Below are 25649 nucleotides of genomic sequence, written 5' to 3'. Positions count from 1 at the left end.
TGCTGAATGATCCTTATTATAAAGCTTACAAAAGTCTCCAATGAATCAAATGGAGTCAAATTGTCTGACAACTCCTTGTTGGAGTTATTGCCCTTGAAAGGCAAAAATTTAACCAGGTGAGCAATTCAGGCTCCTGGCAGCCTCTTGTCTTATAACAAATGGAAAAGCAGATCCTGTTGTATTAATGGCAAATTTTTGAATAATTAATTTTGGAATATGAATGATAGTGGCTCTTAATTGCCAAATTGTATCAATGTATGGAATTGTTAAGACTGTACCACTTGAAGTCATATTATATGATTTTTATAGAACCTTAAACAATTTTTGGTCATATAGTGGTATGGCACTGTAGTCTGTAGTCCATGTCGTCACCAGCATCATCACCCATAGACACTTGGTTTTTATGCAATAACTTGAATATTAGTTTGTCAATCTTTATAAAATTATAGAAAAAAGCTATGTTGTTTTTTTTTTTTTTTTTCTTTTCAGAAATTCAGCATTTGTTCTATAGTAAAGAAAATGATTGGGGCTATAGTCACTTTTTATCCTGGAATGTAAGTTTTTATTCATATCAGATTTAATCTACTGAAACATAGAATTGATGTGATTATCATACCTACACTGCAGCTAACGACTATTTTGACGATTCCACTTGCCCACTGTGGACAAATCAAGTTGTCCACACTTTGCCCACCCTTAATGCCCATGGTGGACACACATGCACCTGCCCACCGTGTCAGGTGGACAGTATAGTGTGCACGCCCACGGTTTCCAGTGGATGCGTGATAACCTGTTGACCGTGAGAATCAATTTCCTTTCATATATAATTGGCCTTAAGCCAAAATTGTGAGGCCAACAGGTGTTTACTTAGGAATTAAGATAATATGGTTTTTATACAAATTAAATGCTTTGAACTCTTGTGGTTTTTTTTTTTTTGTTTTTTGTTGTTGTTTTTTTTTGTAAACCTGGACTAATCGGAAACCAAAGTTGATATAATTTTTAAGGAAATTCATAAGGCCTTCATTGAAACATTTCCAGTTGCTACATGTATCATGTAATAATATTGTACATCTAACCAGAATGTTACAAATTGTACATTACGATGTTCAAGAAAATCAAGTATTTGCTAACTCCTTATTTTACTGACTACCTATTTAATGCAGATGTATTTTCTTAGTGAAAGAATGGGTTTGAAGCAAACACATGCAACTTTAACTTACGGTCTATAATTAACCAATTTCAGTATCATGTCATTTCAAGAAAATTTGAAAGTGGAAAGATAATATATGATCCAGAAATATTGAACTGTGTAATTCATGAGTTTTCGAATGGCAACAGATTTAACCTCGTATCATCCGAGCACACGTTAGCAGAGTATAATGATGGGTGAAAATCTCCCCTCTTAAATTGAATATGCAGTTAGTTCTTAAAGAGACAGTTGAACGAATTATTTCTTCCGTTTTTTTCCCTTCACTTAGTTCAACAATTTTGACTACGATTAGTTCTGTTATTATATACAACAGTAGCATACAAATTATAAATTACGATGTTCTAGAAAATCGAGTATTTGCAAACTACTCTTTTACTGACAGGTTTCTTACGTAATAATTCTTACGGGTGGCTTTTACATGTGTATACTTTTGTTTTTAAACCAACAACAACAAAAATGCTTTTAGTGTGTCAATTTCATATGCAAATTTGATAAATGCCTTTGTAATGTCATTGTCCAATCAATTGCTTTTCATTAATAAGTATGTCCCTGTATTTTGAGCATGGTATGAGGTTAATTGACATTTGGTTGACATGGCAACAGTTAACAATTTTTTCAATTTTATTTAATTACCGAAAATCTTCGCATGTCAAAATGCACTTTCAAAAATAGACTTCCATTAAAGTGTTTTATTTCCAAATCACGTTATTTTTTTTTTAGAATCTTCAGAACTTTATTCCAGAAACATTATTTTCATTTTCAAAATATTCATTGTTAGTTTATGAGTATACAAACAGGTAAATGACACAAAGGCAATCATATTTTTCTTTTAAATAATAAAATATTCACTGTTCTTGTAAAATAATGCTCACTACAAGCATTTTTTTCTATTTACAAAACATAATAATCTTGTAATGCATTTCATATCATATCATAGCCACCTAGAAATAAAATTAATCAATGTGTTTTAAACTTATTTAGTCACATCTCACTATTGTACCAGAAATAGTGTATATTATGAATGTCACACTTAGTCTATGTATAGGAAGTGGTCGATCAACTACTAATTAAATAGAAGAATTGTTAAGTAATATTTAGATTAAAGAATTCAAAGAAGCCTAATTTAATTTTCATGATTACAAAAACGTATTAGGGAAATCCAAAATTTTCAACATTTAAAACCCCTTTGAAAATAATAGTAGTGTTTGAATCCCCCAGGTATGATCTAATAAAAAAATTTTCAAATTATTCTAGTATGAATTTTACAGCTTACTATATACATGTATAGGATAAATTAAACTCATCAGTATCTTTATTAACACTAGTGTGCTGACATCAAATGAAGTAGAAGTTTTCTGAAAATCTCAAATATATTACTAAAATGGGCCAAAAATGAGATTTCGTATGTTTTGCATTATTTTGTCTTTCACTTGTAGTTGTTGAAATGGATACATAATAAATTATCATATTTGAGAGTTAACTTTCAAATTTAAGCTAAATTTGTAACACCAGCCCTCGTTTGTTTCAATTATACATGAACATATCCTTTCTTGAATTCCATGAAGGTTACACTCAACGTATATTTTATAATTTAATTTTTTACAGTTGTTGACAAAAATAAACCTATTTATTACCCTTCAATCTTAGTACACATAAATGTCTAATCATGATTAAATCACCTATATGTATATGTCTTCTCAGGTACTTGTAAGTGCCATTTTCTTATGCGTGCAGGTTGACTGCCCAGTTCTTTAAACCACACCCTCAATATTCCTATAATTTATTACCTGTCGATCAACGATACTGCATCTTTCCTTAAAACCACACCCTCTTTATTTTATTTAATTGATTACCTGTCAATCAAAGGTCCAAGAGAGAACATCTGCATCATCAGCCATTGTGAGAAATTCATAGCAACATGATGCAGTGCCGTAGAAAAAAAGGAGTGCAGTTGTAAATAGTTGTATCTTTCAAAGGGGGTTTCACATCCAATTTTATCTGATTTTCTCTAGGAATTTTAAATAGTTTTAGCAAAAGGAGGGTGCACTTTTTCCATCACATGGCCGTAAAAGTATTTATCTCTGAATTCACCTTACAAGATTAATTGTTGTTTCCAAATTCATATAAGTTATGTTGAACTAATGAGTATTTCTGAATATATTCTAATCCATCAAGTAACACTTGATTAACATTAAATCAAATTTTCTAATATAACGCAATTTATTTGTTGACAAGTGATAGTGCTGCACTGTATTCAAACATGCCGCTACTGTTAATTGAAAAGATCAAATGGCACCTGTCAAAGGTTACCATGGGTACTTTGTTATAGTTCATTTGTCAGCAAGTGATCACGCTTCTCTACTGTAATCCCTGCCTTACAGATAATTGATGACTCAATTATAAAGAAGCTGTATTGACACCTGTGAAATATTTGTTACCGCAAGTTCATACAATTAGATACGCTTCTTATAATACAACAGGACCGTTATATTTATTATGTAAGAATAAATTTTAATTCTGATTCCTGTTAAAACTAAACAAGATTTAAAAGTGACCACCAGAATGTGTGTGCAACGTGGACAGAGAGAACCACATGTCCACTGTTGGCCAGTGGGAACATGTCTAAGGGTGGACACAAATTATCCACCATTGCCTATGCACACTGTGGGAAGAAGGAATCGTCAAAATAGTTGTTAGCCGTAGTGAACATTACCAAGTTGTGGAGAATATATTTTTGACCTGTCTCTCCAGCAGTCCTGTCCAAGTCATCACAACTTCTCTTGAAACACTTAAAAGAATTTTACAAATTTTGGTATGTATTTAGGACACAAATGTGGTAACTGTAAAAAAAAAATACATCCTGAAGCATCAAAATAAAAGGACAACTCAGAGATTTCAGCATCCAAAGACATGAAACCAGAGAGGATTTACATACATGATGTAACTAACATTAAAATTCAATTTAACATTAAGATTAAAAAATAAATAAGAGAGCACACTAGAAACTAAAACACTAACAATATGAATTACTTAAAAAAAAACTAGGATTGATATCAGGTGCTTCAGTAGTTCAAAAATTGGCTTTCAAGTTTTCTGCACTGTTTTGTGAACAAATTTTTCATGAAGTTTACATTATGTTCTCTTGAAAAAATCTTCCATAGGGAACTCAGTTTTGTCATGCAATAGTCTCAGATTAATTGTTAAAATAGTGTTTTCTATTGATTGATTGTTTATGGCAGATATTTCATGTATTTCAGTACAAGAACATTTGATCAATTGAACTAATCTTGCTTTGCACTAGACATGCTGTTTCAAAATTTTATAGTGCAACCTCACAGAAACAACTGCCTGCATGTAGACATGTCATCCCAATTATTCTAGAACTGGGTCAACAAGTCACCACTTTATTCCATATATACCACATGCTTGAGAATATTGTTTTTGTACTTCCTTAAGTTGTACACTTATGATTTCTTTTTAAGGAATTAATGGATCCAGCCAAAGGGTTTGTCAAAGATGACAAAGTAACAATTGAAGTTTCAGTCAAGGCTGATGCCCCTCATGGGGTCAGGTAATTAAAAAAAAGAATGATTCTTAGATGTAAGAAGTACTAATTTACATAAAGGATGGCTCATTATTTTTCAATTATTATATTTTACAATATTTTTCCTGAAACATACAAAAAATTACATTCAATCCTTATTATACTCCCATTCATTTAGTGGGTACTATTATGGAACCTTGACTGCCACTGGACAGATTTCAAATTGTGGATAAGGCATGAATAGGGCATACTTTGTTTACAATCTTGGTTGTTGTCTGATATGAACTTCCCGTTTAAGTGTTAGTATACCTAGCAGAACATTTTGTATACAGTGAAACTTCTGTAAACCGGCCACCGCTGGAACAAGAGGAAATGGCTGGTTTTGTGAAAAATAGAAATCCATTCTAAGAGTTATCTTTCTTTATGTGTTCTATAACCCTACACATTGTCAGTTTGCTAATCAAGGCATATTTAATGCCAATTCAAAGCTTAGGACCTTTTATTACATTTCAAAGCTTGCATCATTTGTAAATGGTTTGATTTTATGGTACTGCAGACAAAGTAATGTTCAGGGTTTTGAAAGAATGTATTAAAGATCAAAAGATCACAGCTATTGCTGGTATTTACTATTTGTTCTGTTTTAGTAAACTACCTGTCAACAAAGTTAATAATTTCACCTCTTTATTGTTTTGGCTTGGTTACAGATGAAATTAATTGACTGTTTAAAGATTGCACTATTAAATGACTCTGATTGCCTGATGTGTGTACACACTAGTTATCACCCAACCATTGACAAAATGAGATGTCTGGATTAAATTTGTTGTGAAGACAACTGTCCCCCGATGAAATGCAAATAAACCTGTCATAAAAAATTTACCGTTTTGTCGACACATTCATTACAGGTGAACCATAACCAGTTGGCCGGAATTGAGATGTTGTTTTTATTTGAGTTATGTTACTAAAACTGTTTTATGGGGTGGCTGGTTTATTGAAAACAAAACACACAGGTCTTAACGTATATATATATAGACCAGGACTTTTGAAAACGGCTGGTTTGAATATAAGACCAGTTTTTTGAAGGTCCAGTTTGGAGAAGTTTCACTGTACTCTAGACATCTTTTTAATAGTCCTGTTGTTTAGATGAATTGAAATATATATATGTTTTTTATGGGGGATTAATAGAACATAAAGTGATACCCCACCACCTTATGGTGAAAAAGGTGGTGGCAAAATGTTCGAAATGGCCTAACTTGAAAACTGCATGTTGTATTTTGCTGAAAATTGGGCCTAATCTGTATTTTAAGATACGAAACTACTATACAAAATAATTGATCTGTTATCATTTGGAAACTGTGGGGGAAAGATAGATAATAACTAAGGGACTATTCACGTAGAAGCCTGGCAGATCCTAGAATTTGGGTGGCACAGGGTAACTTTTATGCCACTAATTTTTTTGTTGTAACTCTGTATGATGTCAGACAGGACAGGATTTTTTCTGTATCAAAAGTAGATGACTCAGAATTATATGTTCAAAGCTCCCTAACAAATCAACTCAATTGTGAGTAGATCATAGAGTTATTTCTCTTTATTCTTAAGTTTTTAGTGTTTTCTATGTAATAATTATTTCATTCATTCATTCATTTCCTAGAAAATGTATTTGTGATCTCTAAGGGAGGATTTTAAAAAAAAAAAGAAGAAAATTAGGCATATGCCACCCATTGCTTTGGTCTTCTCATGGGCACCCTCTTAATATTTAGTAATCGATATCAATTTGATGATGTTAATATGATTTATTCTTTTACTTACTTGTGCTTTATATAAAACATATTCCCTTGTTTCTTTTCAGCTGGGACTCAAAAAAACATACAGGCTTTGTTGGTTTGAAAAACCAAGGTGCAACTTGCTACATGAATTCACTTCTTCAAACTCTCTACTTCACCAACAGGCTTAGAAAGGTATGTGAATTTTTAAACAAGATCTGTCTTCATCAATTTATGAAGCCAATTCTTAAATATTTTATCAAATTTCTATGATATTTTTAGAAAAATTTTAGGTGTTAAGTAAATGAATTAATAATCACTTTGTTGCTGCTTTTACATGCATCACCAACCATCAAAGCAAGTCTAGCAGGGATGATTTTCTAACGTTTTTTAGCAGATTTCTGCTATTTCAAATCCGGATTTTACGGTTAGTTCTTTTTTTATTGTATATTTACTTTTGATTTTGCCAGTTTACACATTATTGACATTGTAAAATCATCCCTGGTCTAGTAGATGCTTAGTATTGTCTACCTATGGTCATGCCTAGGGGTACATAATTTTTGTAATTAGTTACTCCTAAGTATTGAAACCCTCTAATTCAAGCTTTGCACAGTGTTTATAATGTATATTGAGCATGTGCATCTCATATTATGGACAAACTTGTCTTTCTTCCTTTTACATTTTTAGCATGTTGATTTTGTTAATACTTTTGTCACTGTATGGTTTTGACATACAAACTTGTAACTGGACTTACTAATCTTATTCAAAGTATGCAGTGTTTTTATATACACGTTAAAGATATGCACACCCTATAGATTGCGTTAGTCTTGTCACATGTCTCCTTGGTTTCATAAGAATGGGTGGGGGTTTTAGCTAGGATTTTGAGGGCTTTAATCACTTTTGCGTAGAGCACAAACGACACATTATGGGCAGCAGAATTTTTTTAAATAGTCAGTAGTATCATAAAGACAAACATTCTTAATATATTCATTATAGTTTACAGATACAGGCATAACAATAAATACAATAAATGTTACAACAAAATAACTATTATTTTCTATAAGAAAACGTGTGTTACTTAATAAAATAAAATAGTTACTATTAGAAAAATAGTAAAATAGAAATTTTTTTTTATATCATGACAAAGCTTTGATGCATTCAGTCTAAAAATAGGTACTATTTGACATAGCTACTATTATGGCATGACCTGACACTCAACTAATAAAAGAAAATCCTCATGTCCTTTGCCAAGCACCACATCTCAAAAGCCCTCTTCAACCTAAAACTCCTCAAATCAGAAGAATGGAGACAGATCTTTAGAAGAGAATTGATTGATGAAACCTTGAGTCTGTTCCTAAGATAGGTCTTGATCAGATAGTACCTACTAAATCCCCTCTCAGTCACCTGAATATAACACAGAAACTGGACAGAAAGGAGGTTGGCCACATTGGCATAGTCAACTGTAGAATGTTGCACTCTGTAAGCGGTTGCTGGGTGGTAATTTTTTTTTTTTTAGTGACCTTTGACCCCAGATCATGAGTAGAATTGAGGACGTTCGTAATCATTGTGATTTCCTCCAAGAAGAAAAGGGAATCATAAAATAAATATTTATCGTTGATTAATACTTCCTAACTGTCCACTATTGCGTTAAAATTAATTGAAATCCATGAGATGACCAGTCACACATCAGAGACATTGTTTTTGTGTGCATTTAAATTTCTAAAAATAGATACTATATATGTTGCGAGGTTCGTGAAGGGTTTTGTTTTTATATGGGAATAAAATCGGTCGGTATCCATTAAAGATCGAAATCATTTAACACGACTAATCCTTAAAATAAGAATATATATAAGTTACATTTTAAACGTACTTAAAAGCAGAAATGTCTCGAGTCAACTCGAGGCTTTTTTTGGCGGTCGAAAACGACTGGCTGAAGTTGAGTGAGAACCCAGGGATTATCTTTTTTGGTCCTAATGAACAAAGGATTGATAAATTGTTGTTATTTTAAAGGATTATTAATGATGCACATATCAGGGATGCCAGGTGAACAAAAGAATGTATTTCACACCTGGCTGATCAGGTAATTACCAAGCTTGTCGTCATAAACTTGTCAGAGCGTAAGGCCAGGTGAAATTATGTAACTTTCGATTGACAGTTTTTATCAACATTTTTATTTAAGGTGACGAAAATTTATCTGAAATTCCTTTTTGAATGGAATTTTTTTTATACACTTTTCTAATTTTAAGTGACGAAAATTATCTAAAACATTTTCGTAATTTATGAAGTCGTTTCGTAAATGGCGAAAATAACAAGCACTAGCTAAATCGCTGATGGGTCCTAATCTAAAGTGTCTTCCTGTGAATAGATACAGATACAAATGGCAAGAATCATTTGTACGTAATAAAAGTGTGAAGAAAGGCAGTAACAGAAGATTTTGCATTGTAATGCATTGTTTGGTGATCCTAGAAGTAAATAATAAAATGCAGATCGGTCTTCAGGTTTCATTACATTCTACATCAGGATTCCTGTTAGAAAAGTGATAAGACTAACAAACTCTTCTGTAATAATTATGATAATTTTTTTAGAAGTACATGCTATCATAAGTACATACTTACAGTTCATAACAAAATTTTATGCCTTACATTTGTCTTAAGAATGTTTACAATTATAAAAGTGGATAGTGAAATGCATTATTTAATTAAATTTTTATTGCAGGCTACCTACCTTATGCCAACTGAAAGTGACGATCCAGACAAAAGTGTGCCATTATCACTACAGAGGGTCTTTTATGAACTACAGTTTGGTGATAAACCTGTTGGCACTAAAAAGCTTACAAAATCATTTGGGTGAGGATATATGATCCCTGCTTTCTGCTAAGGGAAATTAAAGAATTGTATGACACTTTTTTCTGTGGTGTCTATGCCATTATCTATGGACTCAATGGAATTCAATGCCAAATTTTGAGTCACTTTTAAAAATTATAGGAAACATGAAGACATCTTGTGCCTCCAGTGGGTATTGTTTATGTGCAAACAGAGTAGACCTTACTTGATATTTAGAGAAGATCATCAACCATTAGCAGTAAACATTTGTTGGTATCATTTTTTCAAGAAACTTACTGTAGATTATATTTTCTTTTGAAATGCATTGGAAATTCACATCCTATTTCCATTTTGCAGATTATTTTAATTTGTGTTAATGATATACATGATTTTCTTTTGTTAGGTGGGAAACTCTAGACACCTTCATGCAGCATGATGTACAGGAATTGTGTAGAGTGGTGAGCCAATATTTTATAGAGTTTTAGCTAGTTTCTCATCTAGGCTTTCAATTTTTGATTGAACACTAAACTGTAGAGTTTTTATTGGTTGGAAGTAAATAAAACACATTTTACATTACTGTACCTTTTTTTTTTCTTCCAATTTCTGCTTTATTCATTGTCCTCATAAAATCAGGTCTGGTTGTATAACTATAGAAGGCCAAGAACAAGCCTTTTACAAAAATCAACTATATGACTTAAATATAAGTACAAGTATATGGATTTCATTTTTACCAAAAGGTTCAATGCTGTGAAGATCATACTTTGGTTTAGATGGTTAATTTACTACAAGAATACACAGATAAGATTTCCATTGTTTTTGAGAGTTACATCCCTTAGTATATAGAAACAAGGATTAAACTTTATAACATAAGATCTCAATGAAATTGTATCTAAAGGTTTTATACTGCCAAAGTCATGCTAGCATTGATTTTGGGGGTTATGACCTACTTGTGAAGGCATGAGGGGTAAAAAAAAACCAAATAATTTTCTGGTTTCAGGGCAATTACATAAGAATATGTTACTGATCTTCATGGAATTCTATATCTGCCAAAGATTGTTCATGCAATAACTTGATATGTATTTGGCAGATTGCTTTCAAATTTGGATATGTTTTAATTGACAAAATGTCAAGTTAGGTTTGATCTTCTTACATAATGGTTTTGTTGTTTAAGATGTGGCCATTTCTGGACACTAACTCATGTCTGTTCATTAAATTGAAAAGTATTTGGTAGGTTCTTTTCCTATTGAACAATATGGGGACTTTCACTTTTGTCATGTTTGAGTTGCAACTAATTAATCATTCACAGTTCTAATTTTAATGCGGGGAAAATTTGGTTTACTGGTTTGACAGCCTCCTGTTCATAATATTCCCCTGAACTTAGATGTTAGGCGCAATTTAAATTATGGTCTTATAAATACAGTGAAACTTCTCCAAACCGGACACCACTGGGACAAGAAAAAATGGCCAGTTTATAGGGGTGGCCGGTTTTGTGAAAAATAGCCATGAATTCTAAGAGCTGTTTCCATTAATGTGTTCTATAACCCTACACCTTGCCAGTTTGTTGGTCAAGACATGTATAATGCCAATTCAAAACTTTAGGCCTTTTATTTCATTTCAAAGCTTGCATCATTTGTTAATGATTTGATTTTACAAACTGTACTGCCGACAAAATAATGTTCACGGATTTGAAAGAATGTATTAAAGATCAAAGGGCTATTGATGGCAATTAATTATTTGTATTGTTTCCGTAAATTACCTATTTACAAAGTCTAATCATTTCACCCTTATGATGTTTTGGCTTGGGTACAGGTCACATCAATTGACAGTTAAAAGGTCTTAATGATCAAACTATTAAATGACCCCGGTTGCCCGACTTGTGTACACACCAATTAACAGCCAACCAGTGACAAAATGTAATGCCTGGATTAAATTTGTTGTTTAAACTACTGTCCAATGATGAAATGCAAACCGGTCAGTGAATGAATTATTAATTACGTAATATTACATAATCATTTACAGTTTTGTTGACACATTTATTACAGGTGAACAATAACCGGGCAGCCAGAATTGAGAGATTGTTTTTATTTGAAATATGTAACTAAAACTGAAAAACCAGCCGAATTATGGTTTTAAGGGGTGGGCGGTCTATAGAAGACAAAACACACGGGTTTTAAGGTATATTAGTCGGGACTTTTTAAAACAACCGGTTTGAAGGTTAGACCGGTTTTCTGAGGGTCCGGTTTGGAGAAGTTTCACTGTATAACTGAACAATTTGTTGATATTGTGGGTTTTTATTCAGATCTGATTTTTTTCGACTTTTTCAAATCCGGAATTTACCATTGCAGTTTCTTTTTTTACTATGTTTACTTCCAATTTCAGCAATTTCCACCTTTTTGGTTAACTCAAAAAAATCACTTCTGCTTATTTTATCTTGTCAATTTTAGCTTTTAGAAAATATGGAAAGTAAGATGAAAGGAACAGTTGTAGATGGATGCATTCCTCGTCTTTTTGAAGGAAAAATGTTGGTTAGTATGGTAGAAGGTGCACTAAAAAGATTCAGCAGTTCTTAAATACAATTGTGGAATTCATACACCATAACTAAGTCAGTCTTTTGTTACCAGAATAAACCTATGACTTTTCAATTTTTTTCACAAGTCATGGCAGTTTTTTCAATTGAAAGGGAGCTAATCCTACTGAAAGGTTTTACATGTTGTAAGTGGGAAATATCACTATGGTTAAGTCATTCACAGTTTTAGTTTTTCATGTGTTTCAGTCATACATAAGATGTAAACATGTGGAATACTGCTCTCAAAAAGAAGAAGCATTTTATGATATACAGCTAAACCTTAAAGGGAAGAAAAATGGTAGGTAACAATGCTTCAAATAAGAATTTTTAAGAGAGTTAATATGGGTTTTGATGTTCCTTTCCATTATGAAGATTGCTTTCATTTAGAAATGACCACAACAAAATTTTGCCAAGTGTTGACACAATATTTGTTTTTGGCTCACTTAAACATAGGTTACAGTTCATTGGTAATGGACATAACTGATTTGGACTCCATGGTATTATTCAAATATGTTGAAGTTCAAGAATCAAAAAAAATTTTTTAAAACAATAGACTTGTAGGTAGACTTCAGCCCTTGAAAAGATATTAGGTAGCCGGGGAAGGCACTTTTTTACCAGTGGAGCCACCCATAGAAGTTTTATTGATGTTTTGTATTAAACTTTAAACTTTACATTTTGTCAAGACACCTGTACAAAGAATGAAAGTGCCTTCCTCCTCATATGATTTATTGGAGTAGCCCTCAGAGTACTTGTACTCAAATTCTTGATTAAGTGTATTGTGTTGTTTTTTTTTAAGACTGAAATTTTCAATATGTACCATTTGCTTAAATAAAGTTCCCTTACAATTCAAATTGATATATTTACAGTGTACGAGTCATTTGATGACTATATCAAACAAGAATCTCTAGAAGGTGATAACAAATATGATGCTGGGGACTATGGTCTGCAGGTTTGTGTATTATGATGCTTGTTGTTATGTATTCACAAATTACTATTATAATTTTTATTTTTTAAACTGGTGTTTTTAGTTAACATTTTCAGATTTCATTTTATCACTGATCATTTTCTTTTTGTCTACTAATTATGTCACAGTTCCTTTCCCCTTATTGTAAAAAAAAATTACCTGCATAATTTTTTAGTATCAACTTTTAAGCTTTTTTTATCCCATGTGCAAGTGGATTTTTGATCTGCAGGCAAAAATTTGTAATAATTTAAATGCCTTGTTTTAGGTATTTACACCTTTGATCGGTTATCATTCTCTTTGAGTGTTTGACCTTTGCACAGGTGTTAAATCAATCAGACTAACAAGTTAGCTGGCTGCTTTTTTGATAAGGAAGTAGTTTATTTGTTGATTCTAACATTTCAAGTTCAGTTCAATTCTTACAAGAATTAAACAAACTTAGTTGTAATAGTTCCCATTGTTACACTGAAGATTCAGAAATTTATTTGTGCATTTATTTTCACAAGTTGAGTAACCTGGTGAAAAATGCTTGTAATTGTTTTCATGAAACCATTCTGTGCACTTACATAATAATACAGTTTCACTTCATTTGAATTAAATTTCCTCCAAAATTATTTGAAGCATTTATCAGCAAAATAACGTGCTCCAAACGTACCTAAAAAAATTTTGGTTATATTATGTTATGATGTTGTCATTGCTGTTGATAATTTTTTCATTCCTTTCCACTTACTTAAGTTGTAGTGAACAAAACTTCATGAACAAAGGGATCAAAAGGGGTAAAATAGGTAATCTTACCTGTATTTTGCTCACCTCGCCAAAAGGCTATGTGAGCAATTGCCATCACTATGTGTCCGTTGTTGTAGTTGTCTTCTGTTAACTTTTTCAAGCATCTTCTACTCTGTAACTACTTGACAGATTGTAACCAAATTTTGCATGAATTTTCCTCAGGGTATTTTAAACAATCTGTGGGGATTTTTGATCTATCAAAAAAACATGGCCTCAGTTTCTTAAAAAAAAAAAGACCATAGAGGTCAAATTGCAGAATTTTCCGAAAAAAATCTGACAGGGAGTATAATTGTTTAGCATGATAGGTTGAACATATGCCATAATTTTCAGATAGAGGGCTGTGAAATGGATTTTTCACTAGAATTTTGTATTTCAAACTTTGAAAATCTTTTCCCTTTTAACTACTGGATGGATTGTAACAAATCTTAGCATGAATGTTCCATAGAAGATCTTTAATAATCTAAGCATGGGGAATTTCGATCGTGCAAAAAACATGGGTGTTGTTACTAAAAATAGAACCAATTGAGGTCAAATTGCAGAATTATGCATATCAATCAAAAACAGTTGGCCTTTGCTAAAATCTGGCAGGGTAAAATTGTTCAGCATAATGAGTTATTTTTTAGAAAGATCTGTGGACTGATGAATGAGTTGTAGATTCCAGGACTCAAGCTTTTTAAAATTATATATGTTATATGTTACTTACATGCACACAATATAAGCAAGCATTTTCGTAAATTAATTTTCTTTTCTTGAGATAAATGTTACTTTTTCTTTAAGCTGCATGTGTAAGTAATTAAATATTTTGGACAAAATGAAATCAGCCTGCTGACTGAATGATTGACTGTATCATATATTCATGAAATTGAATTTCTAATCTATACCTCTACCTCTTTCCAAATTTATTACAGCAAAATTAATATATGATTGAGCAAAGCAAAGCTTCTTGCAATGCATTGTCCTATTGATTTGGTATTTTTTATCAGCACTGGAATAGGAAATTTCTGTTGGAATTTTCATTTTGTTCTGTTTTTTTAACTGATCCAACTTAATCCATAATGATTTCTTGTTCAAAATATCCAGTCTCTTGATATAAGTTGATCTAGAGTATCAATAATCACGTTAAAGATTTATTACTGACAAATCAAGAATGAAACTTTATTGACACATATTGTAGCGGTCGGTACGAACTTGTCTCAAGTTTAAGAAATGTTCTGGCGAAAGGAGAATTTACTGTGCTGTTATGTAACATGATGATCAAAAGAAATGCTTCGGGTTTTCTACCGAATTATCAATTAAGAATATTTAACCTAAAAGTCCAAAGAACCCGCACGACAGATTTGCACATTTTGTGACAAAATGTGAACGGTAAAACATGAATTATCGTAAGCTGAAGTGAAGAATGTTCATTCTGTATCCTGTCTTAAATATTTTAAACAAAAAAGCTGATTAGAATACTTGCTTGTAACCTATAATTCGATTGATTTCGAAAAATTTTACAATTTATTTTCTCGAACCTGTTTGAATTTGTTGTTAGAAGAGGAATAACTCTGGTCAAAATATCGCTAAAAGTCGGCATACAGTCTCGATCATGGGCGATGTCTGAAAATGAGAGGGCAATTCACGTCGCTTTTGGTGTTGTCTGAAGGTGAAGTGAGCGACTTCAGGATGACTATTTCACCCGAATCACCCAGTAGCGTGAGGCCTGAGATTCTGGCCAGGGTTTCATTAAGAAATTTCAAGTTGAGAATTTCCTCAAATCCTGATTTTTTGTCTCAAATTTTCAATTTCAAGTGATCTGATTGGTCAAGACTTGAGTTGAGGAAGGATTTGAGGAAAATCTGAATTTGAGATTTTTTCCAGCGAAGTTTACATTTCCAACTTTGAAAATCTTCTCCCCTTAGACTACAAGTATAATGGATTGTTACCAAACATGGCATGGATGTTTGTTCAGATATTCTTAACAATCTATGTGTGGAGATTTTTCATCTGTTGAAAAAGATTGCCAGCGTTACTAAAAATTTAGGATTTGTGGTAATAACTCAAAAACGAATAGGTATAGCAAAATGTTAAGGAAGTAAAATTGATCAGCTTGATGAGATTGACCTATGCCAAAGTTTTCATAAAGACCTGTTGATCAATGTTGGAGTGGTTGCCCTTGAAGAGTAAAAAATTAACTATGAGAGATTTATTTTATAATATGAAAACCGGGTAGGTACATTGGAACTTAGGTGCTCTCTATTGATTAAATGATTCCTGTGACAATAGTGTCGTAAGGTCAAGAGTCCAGCTTAAGAAAGCTAAAAAGATTTTTTTAACCAAGCAAGTGATTCAAGCTCTCTTGCACCTCTAGTTCAATCTGTTTTGGAATATTTCTGACCAATTTTGAGTAACAAGGGGTTAAAGGGTGGAAAAAGGCATTTATTGTAAGGTTGTTGTTTTTTTTTTTTTTTTTTTATTTTCATTTGATTTTAACAATTTTTCTCTTGATAAATTGTTCTTCTTTACAAGGGCTTTATGAATTTACTCTTTTATTAACCACTTTCCTGATTATTAGTCACAAAGTGACCCACAAAGCACCCTGAAAGCAGTACTTTTTACATAAAGTAAATTTTAAAATGTTATGCAATATTACATGTGGTGTAACAGTCTTCTTTGTTCATTGGTATGATCACATCATGCAAAGGATATTCCATGTACATGTAGTCTTGTTTCTATTTTTAAATATATTGACGCTATCTTCCTATTGATATGTTTATTGACACTATAGTTCTAAATTTAGATCCGGATATAAACGTTCCGTTCTGTAATTTCTCTCAACCAGTCATGGTAGAAGTGCTGCAGACAAAAAGAATATACATTATCTACTTATTTAATATATAAATTAAGGACTTTGACTTAGTCAATATGTTATATATGGACCTGTAAGATTATATTACATATTGACCTTGTTAAAAGTAAATGATAAATATTGTTTTCAAACTATGTCTATAGTGAACACTAAGTCTCTAGGTGTAGGTGTGTCCAAATCAATACTGTGTCCACACTTGCCCTAAGGAAACAGAGTTCAACTGGCTGTGATTGTATCATGATGCAATTTTTATTTGCAATGATAAAAACATCAGGAAAATTTCTGAATTTACAATATATTTGTGATTAGTAATTTGCTTTGTATGATGTATTTCAGGAAGCAGAGAAAGGTGTTGTATTTGTTACTTTCCCTCCTGTTCTCCACCTACATCTCCTTAGATTTATGTATGATCCTATGGCTGATGCATATGTCAAAATCAATGAAAAGTAAGTAGACATGTAGAGGACTTTGGGTAAACAAACTCATTGTTTTAAAGAGACTAAACTGTGGATATAAGTAAGGGTCTTCTACCATTTTTATGTGTAATGAAAAGCCAATATTCAGTAATAATTCTAATCATAAGATTCTTTATAGTTGAAGCATTTTTTGATTGGTCAATAGTGCCTTTGCCAGGCAGTTCAGGCCAAAAATAGTTGTTTAATGCTCTAATGAAAAAAAGTAGACTTTTTTTCGGGTACAGTACATTTAATTGTCAAATTGCAAACTTGTCATTTTTAAGGACTTGATTTTTTATTACCGGTAATTTGAAATGATGTATTACTTTGGTTATGGTAGATAATTTTTTTCACTCCTCATCTCACAGATTTGAATTCCCAGAAAGGCTCTGCTTAGACCAGTATTTGAATAAGAAAGAGAAGACCCCAGCTAATTATATACTGCATGCAGTTCTTGTACATAGTGGCGACAACCATGGAGGGCATTATGTTGTATATATAAATCCAAAAGGGGATGGAAAGGTAGGTAGAAGGAAATCTTTTAAACCTATGCTAAATAGGTTTAGGGCAATATACAGTGATCACCACATCCATCTGTCTATCCATGTATCTTGAAACCCATCTCTTCTTGACCCATTTGAACCATGTAAGCATGTTATGTATTTTTAAGAAACTTTATATGGAGGTTAAGCATTAGACGTTGCTGAATGCTTGTAAGAGAGCAACTTAAATATGGGACTTATCATGGCTTGAAGCTTTCATATTTATTGGTATGGTGCTGGTACGATCATCCTTGTCCTTAGACATTTGTCTGGTGTGACAACTTGATTATTAATTGATGAAATTTTACAAAAAGGTTTCTTGCCACAAAAGAAAGGTTTTGAATGAACTTTTATGTTTATGACTCCAATAGCTCTGGAAATCTAGGGTAAAAGGAGGTTAAAAGCAAAAAGCAAAACAGAAAACAAATGTTTTATAAAACTTAGTTTTAATTGCCCACCTCTTGACCAATTACAGTATTTTGGTGTGTATTGTGGGCACTTTTTTATCAGGAAACTAATTTCAGAACATGGGATGCGTATAATACACCCATACATTGTATCAACACATTTTTAAAGACCTTAGATCAGTCGAAAATTAACAACCACAAGGGAGTCTTCATCGAATCAGAGACCACTTGTGAGCTGCCAAAGCATATTTATAGATTTTTCATGAGTTTTTTGTTCACTTGTTACCTTTGTAAGCCTAGATTGTCAATAAAATCTTCTTGAATAGAATCTGGTTTTAATCTATTTCCTCACAAAAGAACACGGCAGATTATAATACAACTGCCATACTTTTGTTTTTGTGTATCAAATAACTAATGTTGTCACGTGATTATTGAGGCGTGGCAAAGAATATTTTGATGTCACTGATTATGGTTTCAGCTGTTCATTTTATATCTAACAAGCAACTGATATATTTATTGATGGGATTAATTAATCATGACGAGGACACAAGACAATTTGTTACCGGTATTATCACAGCCACCAGATAGTTGGTACACAACTTCAGTATTGGGTTCCATATCTTGATATGCGATTTCAGGTCTGTCGCACTTCTACATCCTGGCCATTTCTGTCTTTGACCCATTTTTTTTAAGTGATTCTACCGCATGAGTTCTCTGACAGAAACCTGTGGTGTCAAATCTTTAATCACAATCCTAAATCATATTCGTATCCAGGTAGAAGATAGTGTCCAAATTATCATGCAGAGAATTTTAGTTCTTTAAGTTGACATCCTAAATAGTATTTTAAAAATTCATTTTAATTTACTTGATTATCAATATTAACAATAGTAAGAAAACTTCTTGTTTTTCAGTGGTGTAAATTTGATGATGATGTAGTGTCTCGGTGTACAAAGTCAGAAGCCATTGACAACAACTTTGGAGGTCAAGATGAAGAAATGAATGTTAAACATTGTACAAATGCTTACATGTTAGTGTATATTCGAGAGTCTTGTATAGGTTGGTATTTCTATACTTTAAAATATTTATCTCTGTTGCTAATTTGACAATTTTTTATTTTGATCTTACTGACCAGTAATTTACTTTACAGAGCATTTGTGTAAAGGGTCTTCAGATACTTAGAGCACATGAAGGTGACCAAGAGTAATTATGACAGCGATGACTACCAGCAGGAGCCCTGTAGTAATCAACTTTTCTGTCATTTTTAACTCACATGGCCAAAGGCAATGTAAGCTATTGCCATCACCTGGCGTCTGTCGTCGTCCTTCATGGTCGTTAACAATTTTTCAAAACTCTTCTCCTCTGAAACTGCTTGACCAATTTGGTCTAATCAATGTTTATTAGCCCTTGTGAAATACATATCTGCTAAAATAAATGCCTTTAAAAACTGCTTGGTGTAAATCTTTAACATGAAAGGTTATACTTCAGTCTTCATTTGACAGAAAACACAAAGAAATCAATTTTTTATTTTATTGACCTACAAACTATAAATTCGAGTACCCAGCAAGATGTTTTTTTTTTTTCCTCTAAATATGAAAATTAATACCCACAAAATAAATGAAACCACAGTATGACTGGCTTCAAAGCTGTGATGAAACAGTGATATACATATGAGCAACATCATAGACATCTGAAGATCCTTTTTCTGATTTCATATTCAAGTTTTACCCAACTTTACTGACATCGTAGCAGAGTTTTGCTCCATAACTGTCACCATTTTGTACAATCCATAGCTTTTTTTGTTTGTTTGTTTTTTTTTTTTTCAAACATATGGAGAAATCAGTCAATCATGAAAACATTTTATCATTGTTTTAGCGCAAGCTGACTATTTATGTCGCATTGTTTTCCGTGATTTATTTTTTATTTATTTATCAATTTATCATATCAAACATTCAGGGTTTACCTGCGGCTGTGATTAGCCGGCGTGTGAAGCTTTTTATTTGATTTCAAAATATTTGAGAGAAAAAAAAATACTAGTAACATTTATTTTGTTGTTTAGGCGATACTCTTGTGAATGTGGGTGAAAAAGACATTCCTGAATCATTAGTAGACAGATTGGCAGAAGAAAGGTAAACAAAACATGGTTGACTTTCCCTGAATATTGTATGCATTGTTAATGAAAGAACTTTCAATATTACCTTGAACTTGATTGGTTTTTTTTCCTGTGTGTAATCTGTTACTAATAAGTATTTAACCAAGATTATTTAAACTTTGCACATTGTTTTTCTGATTAATATATTAATAGCATTAGAAGCTGTAAGTCATTTAGCAATTTTAGTTACATTAAGTCTCCCCTCACTTTGGTTGGGAGACAAATTGTTTTTGGCTTGTTTGTCTGTCTCTGTGTCTTTCACAAAGTTTTTCAACCCAACTCCTCTCAAACTACTGAACCGAACTTGGTATATAGTAAGAACATCATATGTAGTTTTTATTACCAGGAAATTTATCCCCTAATTTTTGTAGGAATTATACCCCTTTCAACTTAGAAAAAAATTACCTTGTCAGTGCAACTCCATTAAAAAAATTATTCTGGTATTATATAATAATTGTTAAGAGGACTTTGCAATATCCAAGAACTATGTTGTGATGTAACTTATCGATGGAAATTCATACTGAAAATAATTTAGCATAGCTTTCATTTCTGCTCAGAACAGTTTGCAGGGCAGGGGAGACAAAAACAAACTTAAATTCTGGATTGCTTACATTAAAATTAGATTATATATAAAACACCTTTAATCAGTTGCTAGTCATGCTGTGATTGGTTGACCTTTGCACAGGTGTTACATCATAATGGACATTAATATTACTTAATGTATTTTCATTAATACATTATATATTTAGTGTTAGACAAGATAAATAAATGTCAATTAGATAAGTAAAAACATTCTCTCACTCAAAATGATCAGATCTTATTACTTGTTTGTTCAAAACAAAGGTCAGAGTTAGCATATGTAAGTCTTATTTTGTATGGATTATACTAAGTATATAATTTGGTTGCTGTAATGCTGTAGTCAGGTATGTATGTGTTTATGTTGTCACTATCCATCATCATCATCTGTCAAAATTACATGTGCAAGGAAAGTGAAAAAGGATGGTTTTTCGTATTTTTTACTTATATTTCTTTTGTTTTCCAGGAGGCTGGAAGCCCAGAAAAGGAAGGAGAGAACAGAAGCACATTTATACATGAATGTTCAGGTTGTGACTGATGATAACTTCAATGGTCATCAGGGAAATGATCTCTTTGATGCTGATAAAATAAATTTCAGGTATGATAGGTGCATAGTTACTGACTTAAGTTTGAACTATAAGTCCTTCAATCTGTGTGACTAGCTTCTAAAATATGGTAATCAAAAATTTGGTGATTTTTCCATGATCAATCAGCATTTTTCATCAGGCTTTTGGTTTGACAAAATGTGACAATTCGATTGACTTAAAAGGATTTTAAAACTTGTTCCTAACATGATAAAATATAATTTTTAAGAAAAATAATAGTTTTTGACATTAGTTCATTGCAAAAAAACATGACTAGAAAGTGACAAAAAAATAAAGAATTTGACAGAATATCTGTAAACTTCAAGTGATTTTTCTGTCCTTTCAATGCTAGAATTATCAGAAGTCTTAATGTTTTCTTATCTGTGATGGATTCAAGTCTCCAAAGTCACAATTGAATCATTCAACTCTTAATGATTAATTTTCAGTGGAATTTTAGGCCAATAAGACCCTTTATTGCCGCTTCTCCTTTAACAGCATTTAAGAAGTCCATATTTTAAGAAAAGAATATTTCTCAGGCAGTTGTAATTTTGTGTAGACTAGTGCACTTAAATTTTGTTATAAATTGTTTGCATTAGGTACATTTTGTGTTGATGAATAATCACTCATTAAAGGATGCAAAAGTAAATATTAAAAGCTTCTCTTTGTATGAAGATGAGTAATGCATACCTGTTTACCTATACACAACCTTTGTTCAAATGACCAATCTTTTATTTTTCCAGAAATTTCAAAGTAAAAAAGTCTGCAACAGTTCTTGAATTTATGCACATGTTAGCTGAAAATATGGTGAGTTAATCAGTTATAAACTATATCAATCGAATCTGATAGAATTACATGTGGTTGGTGTTCTTTCAATTTTTTTTCTTAGATTCAAGAAAACTGAATTCACTATATTTGTCAATTTGTCAGAATATGATTTTAGATAGTGTTTATTAAACTTCTACTAAATTGTTTTGATTAGCTTCAATCTATTTTGTCAACAGTGTATCCTTTCTGTATGATAGTGTGTGGTCTGTTGTTATTCCAATGTATCATTTTGTTTCAGAAATATCCTGTGTCACAGCTTCGCCCATGGCCTTTCCAATACAGACAGAATCAGACATATAGACCTACACTGTTAGATTTAGAGGCTAATTTGAGTAAATCTGTAAGTCTTGAATACATTATTTATTTTCAGGTTTTTTGGGGTTTTTTGAAGTTCTATTTCAACCTGTTACTTGCCAGTATCCTTGATGCAATTGAATAAACAAACTATTTGGATTCACACTAGAACATTCTAGCTCTTGTAAATATAAAGAATTTTTAATCGAAATGATTACAATAAATCATATCAGCTGTAAGGTGAAAATGTGGGTGAAATATTAATAGAAAGTGTCACAGAAAATTGTTGAAACAATTTCTTTTATGCAGGTTCTTGATATTGCTGAAAATGACAATCCATGGACATTGTTTGTTGAAACTCTGAACCCAGAGAGTGGTCTCAAAGAACTCCCACAGTTTGACAAAGAAAGTAAGAAGTGTATAGAACTTAAAGAAATTTTGTCTGATCCATTCAATCCATATCATGTATTAGGAGGAATGCATGTTGCTGGATATGCTTTTTTGGGTGATGAATAGGGCAGTCTTATTGATTAGCATAAGTTGATAATCAATATTCATTTAAAGTATGAAGATGAGTTAAAGAGGGGGTATTACAGAGGTGTTAAATACAAATTGTGAATCTCCTCAATACTTACGTTAAATATTCACAAATTCTGGATTTTGTGGATCATTTCCAAAGAAATGGTGAAAAATATGGATTTTCATCCAGTAGTATAAACAAGTCTGGTGTCATCTGTTGATGGCTCGGTGTCCAAGTAATCAGTATTTATCCTATATATAGAATGAATTTTTACCTGCTTCACCAACATTAAGTATCAAGTTCAATGATTCATTTTTATTAAATTATGATTCTAAAGTATGTTTGTCTGACAACCTGTTTTTTTTTTTTTAAATGACCTGTAGGCCAGAAAAGTAGCCATGATCTGCTTTCCAAATGAAATTATCTGTTTGTGAGATAGACTATATATGAGCAGTGTGTTTTATGTTTTTTTTACAACAAACTTATTAAGCATGTCTTTTAGAGGCCTATTTCTTTTTAACCTTTATTATATTCCACACAACAAAGTTGCAAAGGGTATAATGTTTTTGATCCGTCCGTCTTCAGTTTTCCAGACTTTTTTTTTAACCCTTGCAGATATTGACATGATTTTTAGTATACAAGTTCACCATAATAACTTACAGGTCAAGTATAACTTTTGTTTTGCTCCGATGATTTTTACCGAATTTACGGGCCTTGAACTTATCTAAATTAACAGAAATAACCTTTTTCGGACTTGTTTTTCTAACGCTTGCAGATTATAACATGATTGTTAGTATATAAGTTCACCATGAGTTACAGGTCAAGTGTACGTTTTGTTCTACTCCAATGATATTTACTTTGGATTAACTAAAACTCAAAGAAATCACAGTCTAGAGTTTGAAACTACCATTCTGAGTAACAAAATTTAGTTAAAGATAAAGGTCTAAAGCCTAAAAAACGCTCTTATTCCTTTTTTTATTGGGGTCTTTCTACATGTATTTCTCTTATGAACAAATTTACTTGAGTATCCAACATTGGGACACATTGGGTATGTGAGCGCACTCACTTAGGTTCTTTAATTTTTTTTTCAGGTGATGTGCTGATATTCCTTAAACTTTATGACCCGAAAGCAAAAACTATATCATACTGTGGGCACACGTATGTTCCAATTACAGCAAAAACAGGTAAAATATATGAAGCAGAATTGACTTATCTAATGTGTATAAAATGTTCGGATAGATGGAGGAATCACTTGTCTGTCCAAACATAGAATACTATTAATGATTGATTTGAATTTGTTGTTACCTATTTCACTAAATGTGGAAGTCAGTCTAGACTGCTTGACTCTGTCAGTCTGTTTGGCTGTCCATCTGTCATGCATAGGGGTATATACCTTTCTTCATTTTTGTTATAAAACTATTGAAAGAGTAATAGTGTGTATTGATGATCATGAAATACAGAAATCTTCACTGGTGATTTGAAATGGAGATGGTCCAATTTAAGGGTTTTTCATGTAAACATAATTTTGAGTATTGCAATTGGGGGAAGAGGATATCACTCATTCACTTGATTCATTCACTGGTTGTTGAGGAAGAAAGTATTGAAATAACCATGAATGGGAAGATGAATCTGAAATTCATTGAATAAGAAATTATTAATGAAATTTAATTGTCTTAATGAAGTATATGTTATTGAATTTCAGCTGAGTTGTTGCCAGATTTATGTAGGAGAGCTGGCTTTCCTATTGGGACACCACTGTTGCTGTATGAGGTTTGTAACTCTATGCCTGTTTCAGCCTTTTTTAACAAAATTTTGCTGTCATTTAATAGTATGGGACTGCTTTCCACTATCCATAGATGATTTGTTTTAGTGAGTTAACGACCTTACAGTTTAGGAATTTTGGACCAGAAACAAGCATTATGTAATACATAAAAATACTTGTACATGTATATTACTTGAGATGTAAGTGTTTTAACATGATTAATCTTGATGAAATTGTACTACAAGGTTCAATACCAGTCTGGCTGTACAATGTTGGTATCACTCTCATGTCAATTACCATGCTTTTTACATTTTCAAGCTGAATTTTTTGTTCATAAGGTAGATCTCATCTATAAGTCTGAACCCTTCCCAGCAGTTTAAAAAATTAGTCCCAAAAATAAAAATCTGACTTGAATAGTTGAGTATATATAGTAAATGACAATAGTACAATAGTGTCATGAGTCCAGCTTTAGAAGACTATTTTTGACAAAGTGGGTGATTCAAGCTCTCTGGAGCATATTGTTTAATTAATGGCAAAACTGAAATGTTTTGATATGTTTTTTTTGTTTATCAGGAAGTTAAACCAAATATGACAGAAAAGATTGAGAGTCATGATCAACCAATTGAGAAGACTCTAGAAGAGTTAATGGATGGTGATATTATTGTCTTTCAAAAGGATGAACCTAATCTTAGTCAATATGAGCTGCCCACGGCAAGGGAATATTTTAAGTAAGTTAATTGCTGTTATGTCAGTTTTTGTAGCCCTCTAACAGTTTTGGGGGTGGAATTTATTGTTCAAATGTCACATATTTTCTTAAACCACTCATTGTGTTTTAATTAAACTTTGTAGGAAACTTTATTGGAAGATTAGCCTCCATGTGAGGGTATGCATGAAAAAAGAGCACCTTCAGTGTTCAAGATTTTTCCAAATTTTAGGTTGCTTAACAAATTCTTTCAAAATTTCAGTTTTGTAATGCCTCATCCAATTTATTTCATATTTGGTATATAGTTTTATCATGACAAGTTACAAGTTAAGTTT

At 32.0% G+C, this 25649-nt stretch overlaps 1 protein-coding gene across 3 annotated transcripts in view; it reads left to right on the top strand.

Moving 5' to 3' along the window:
* The window catches only part of LOC148618944 (ubiquitin C-terminal hydrolase 7-like), a 52470-nt gene that overhangs the window by 15331 nt on the left and 11490 nt on the right, over positions 1–25649 (top strand). For all 3 annotated transcript variants that reach the window (XM_088578345.1, XM_088578344.1, XM_088578346.1), the window contains 19 exons: positions 490–554; positions 4693–4781; positions 6601–6709; positions 9230–9360; positions 9740–9794; positions 11781–11861; positions 12110–12200; positions 12769–12851; positions 16834–16943; positions 17321–17474; positions 18813–18957; positions 19958–20027; positions 21093–21224; positions 21951–22014; positions 22274–22375; positions 22639–22738; positions 23941–24033; positions 24552–24619; positions 25185–25339. In XM_088578345.1, coding sequence (XP_088434471.1) covers positions 490–554; positions 4693–4781; positions 6601–6709; positions 9230–9360; positions 9740–9794; positions 11781–11861; positions 12110–12200; positions 12769–12851; positions 16834–16943; positions 17321–17474; positions 18813–18957; positions 19958–20027; positions 21093–21224; positions 21951–22014; positions 22274–22375; positions 22639–22738; positions 23941–24033; positions 24552–24619; positions 25185–25339 — 1897 coding nt within the window. The remainder of the gene's footprint in view (positions 1–489; positions 555–4692; positions 4782–6600; positions 6710–9229; positions 9361–9739; positions 9795–11780; positions 11862–12109; positions 12201–12768; positions 12852–16833; positions 16944–17320; positions 17475–18812; positions 18958–19957; positions 20028–21092; positions 21225–21950; positions 22015–22273; positions 22376–22638; positions 22739–23940; positions 24034–24551; positions 24620–25184; positions 25340–25649) is intronic.

Source organism: Perna viridis, chromosome 4 (assembly GCF_037379345.1).
Source record: "Perna viridis isolate PV_CMFRI_1.1 ecotype Kerala chromosome 4, ASM3737934v1, whole genome shotgun sequence".
In the NCBI taxonomy this organism is placed as follows: Eukaryota; Metazoa; Mollusca; class Bivalvia; order Mytilida; family Mytilidae; genus Perna; species Perna viridis.
Note: the sequence above shows the minus strand (reverse complement) of the source record. Positions and strands in the feature narration are given on the sequence as shown.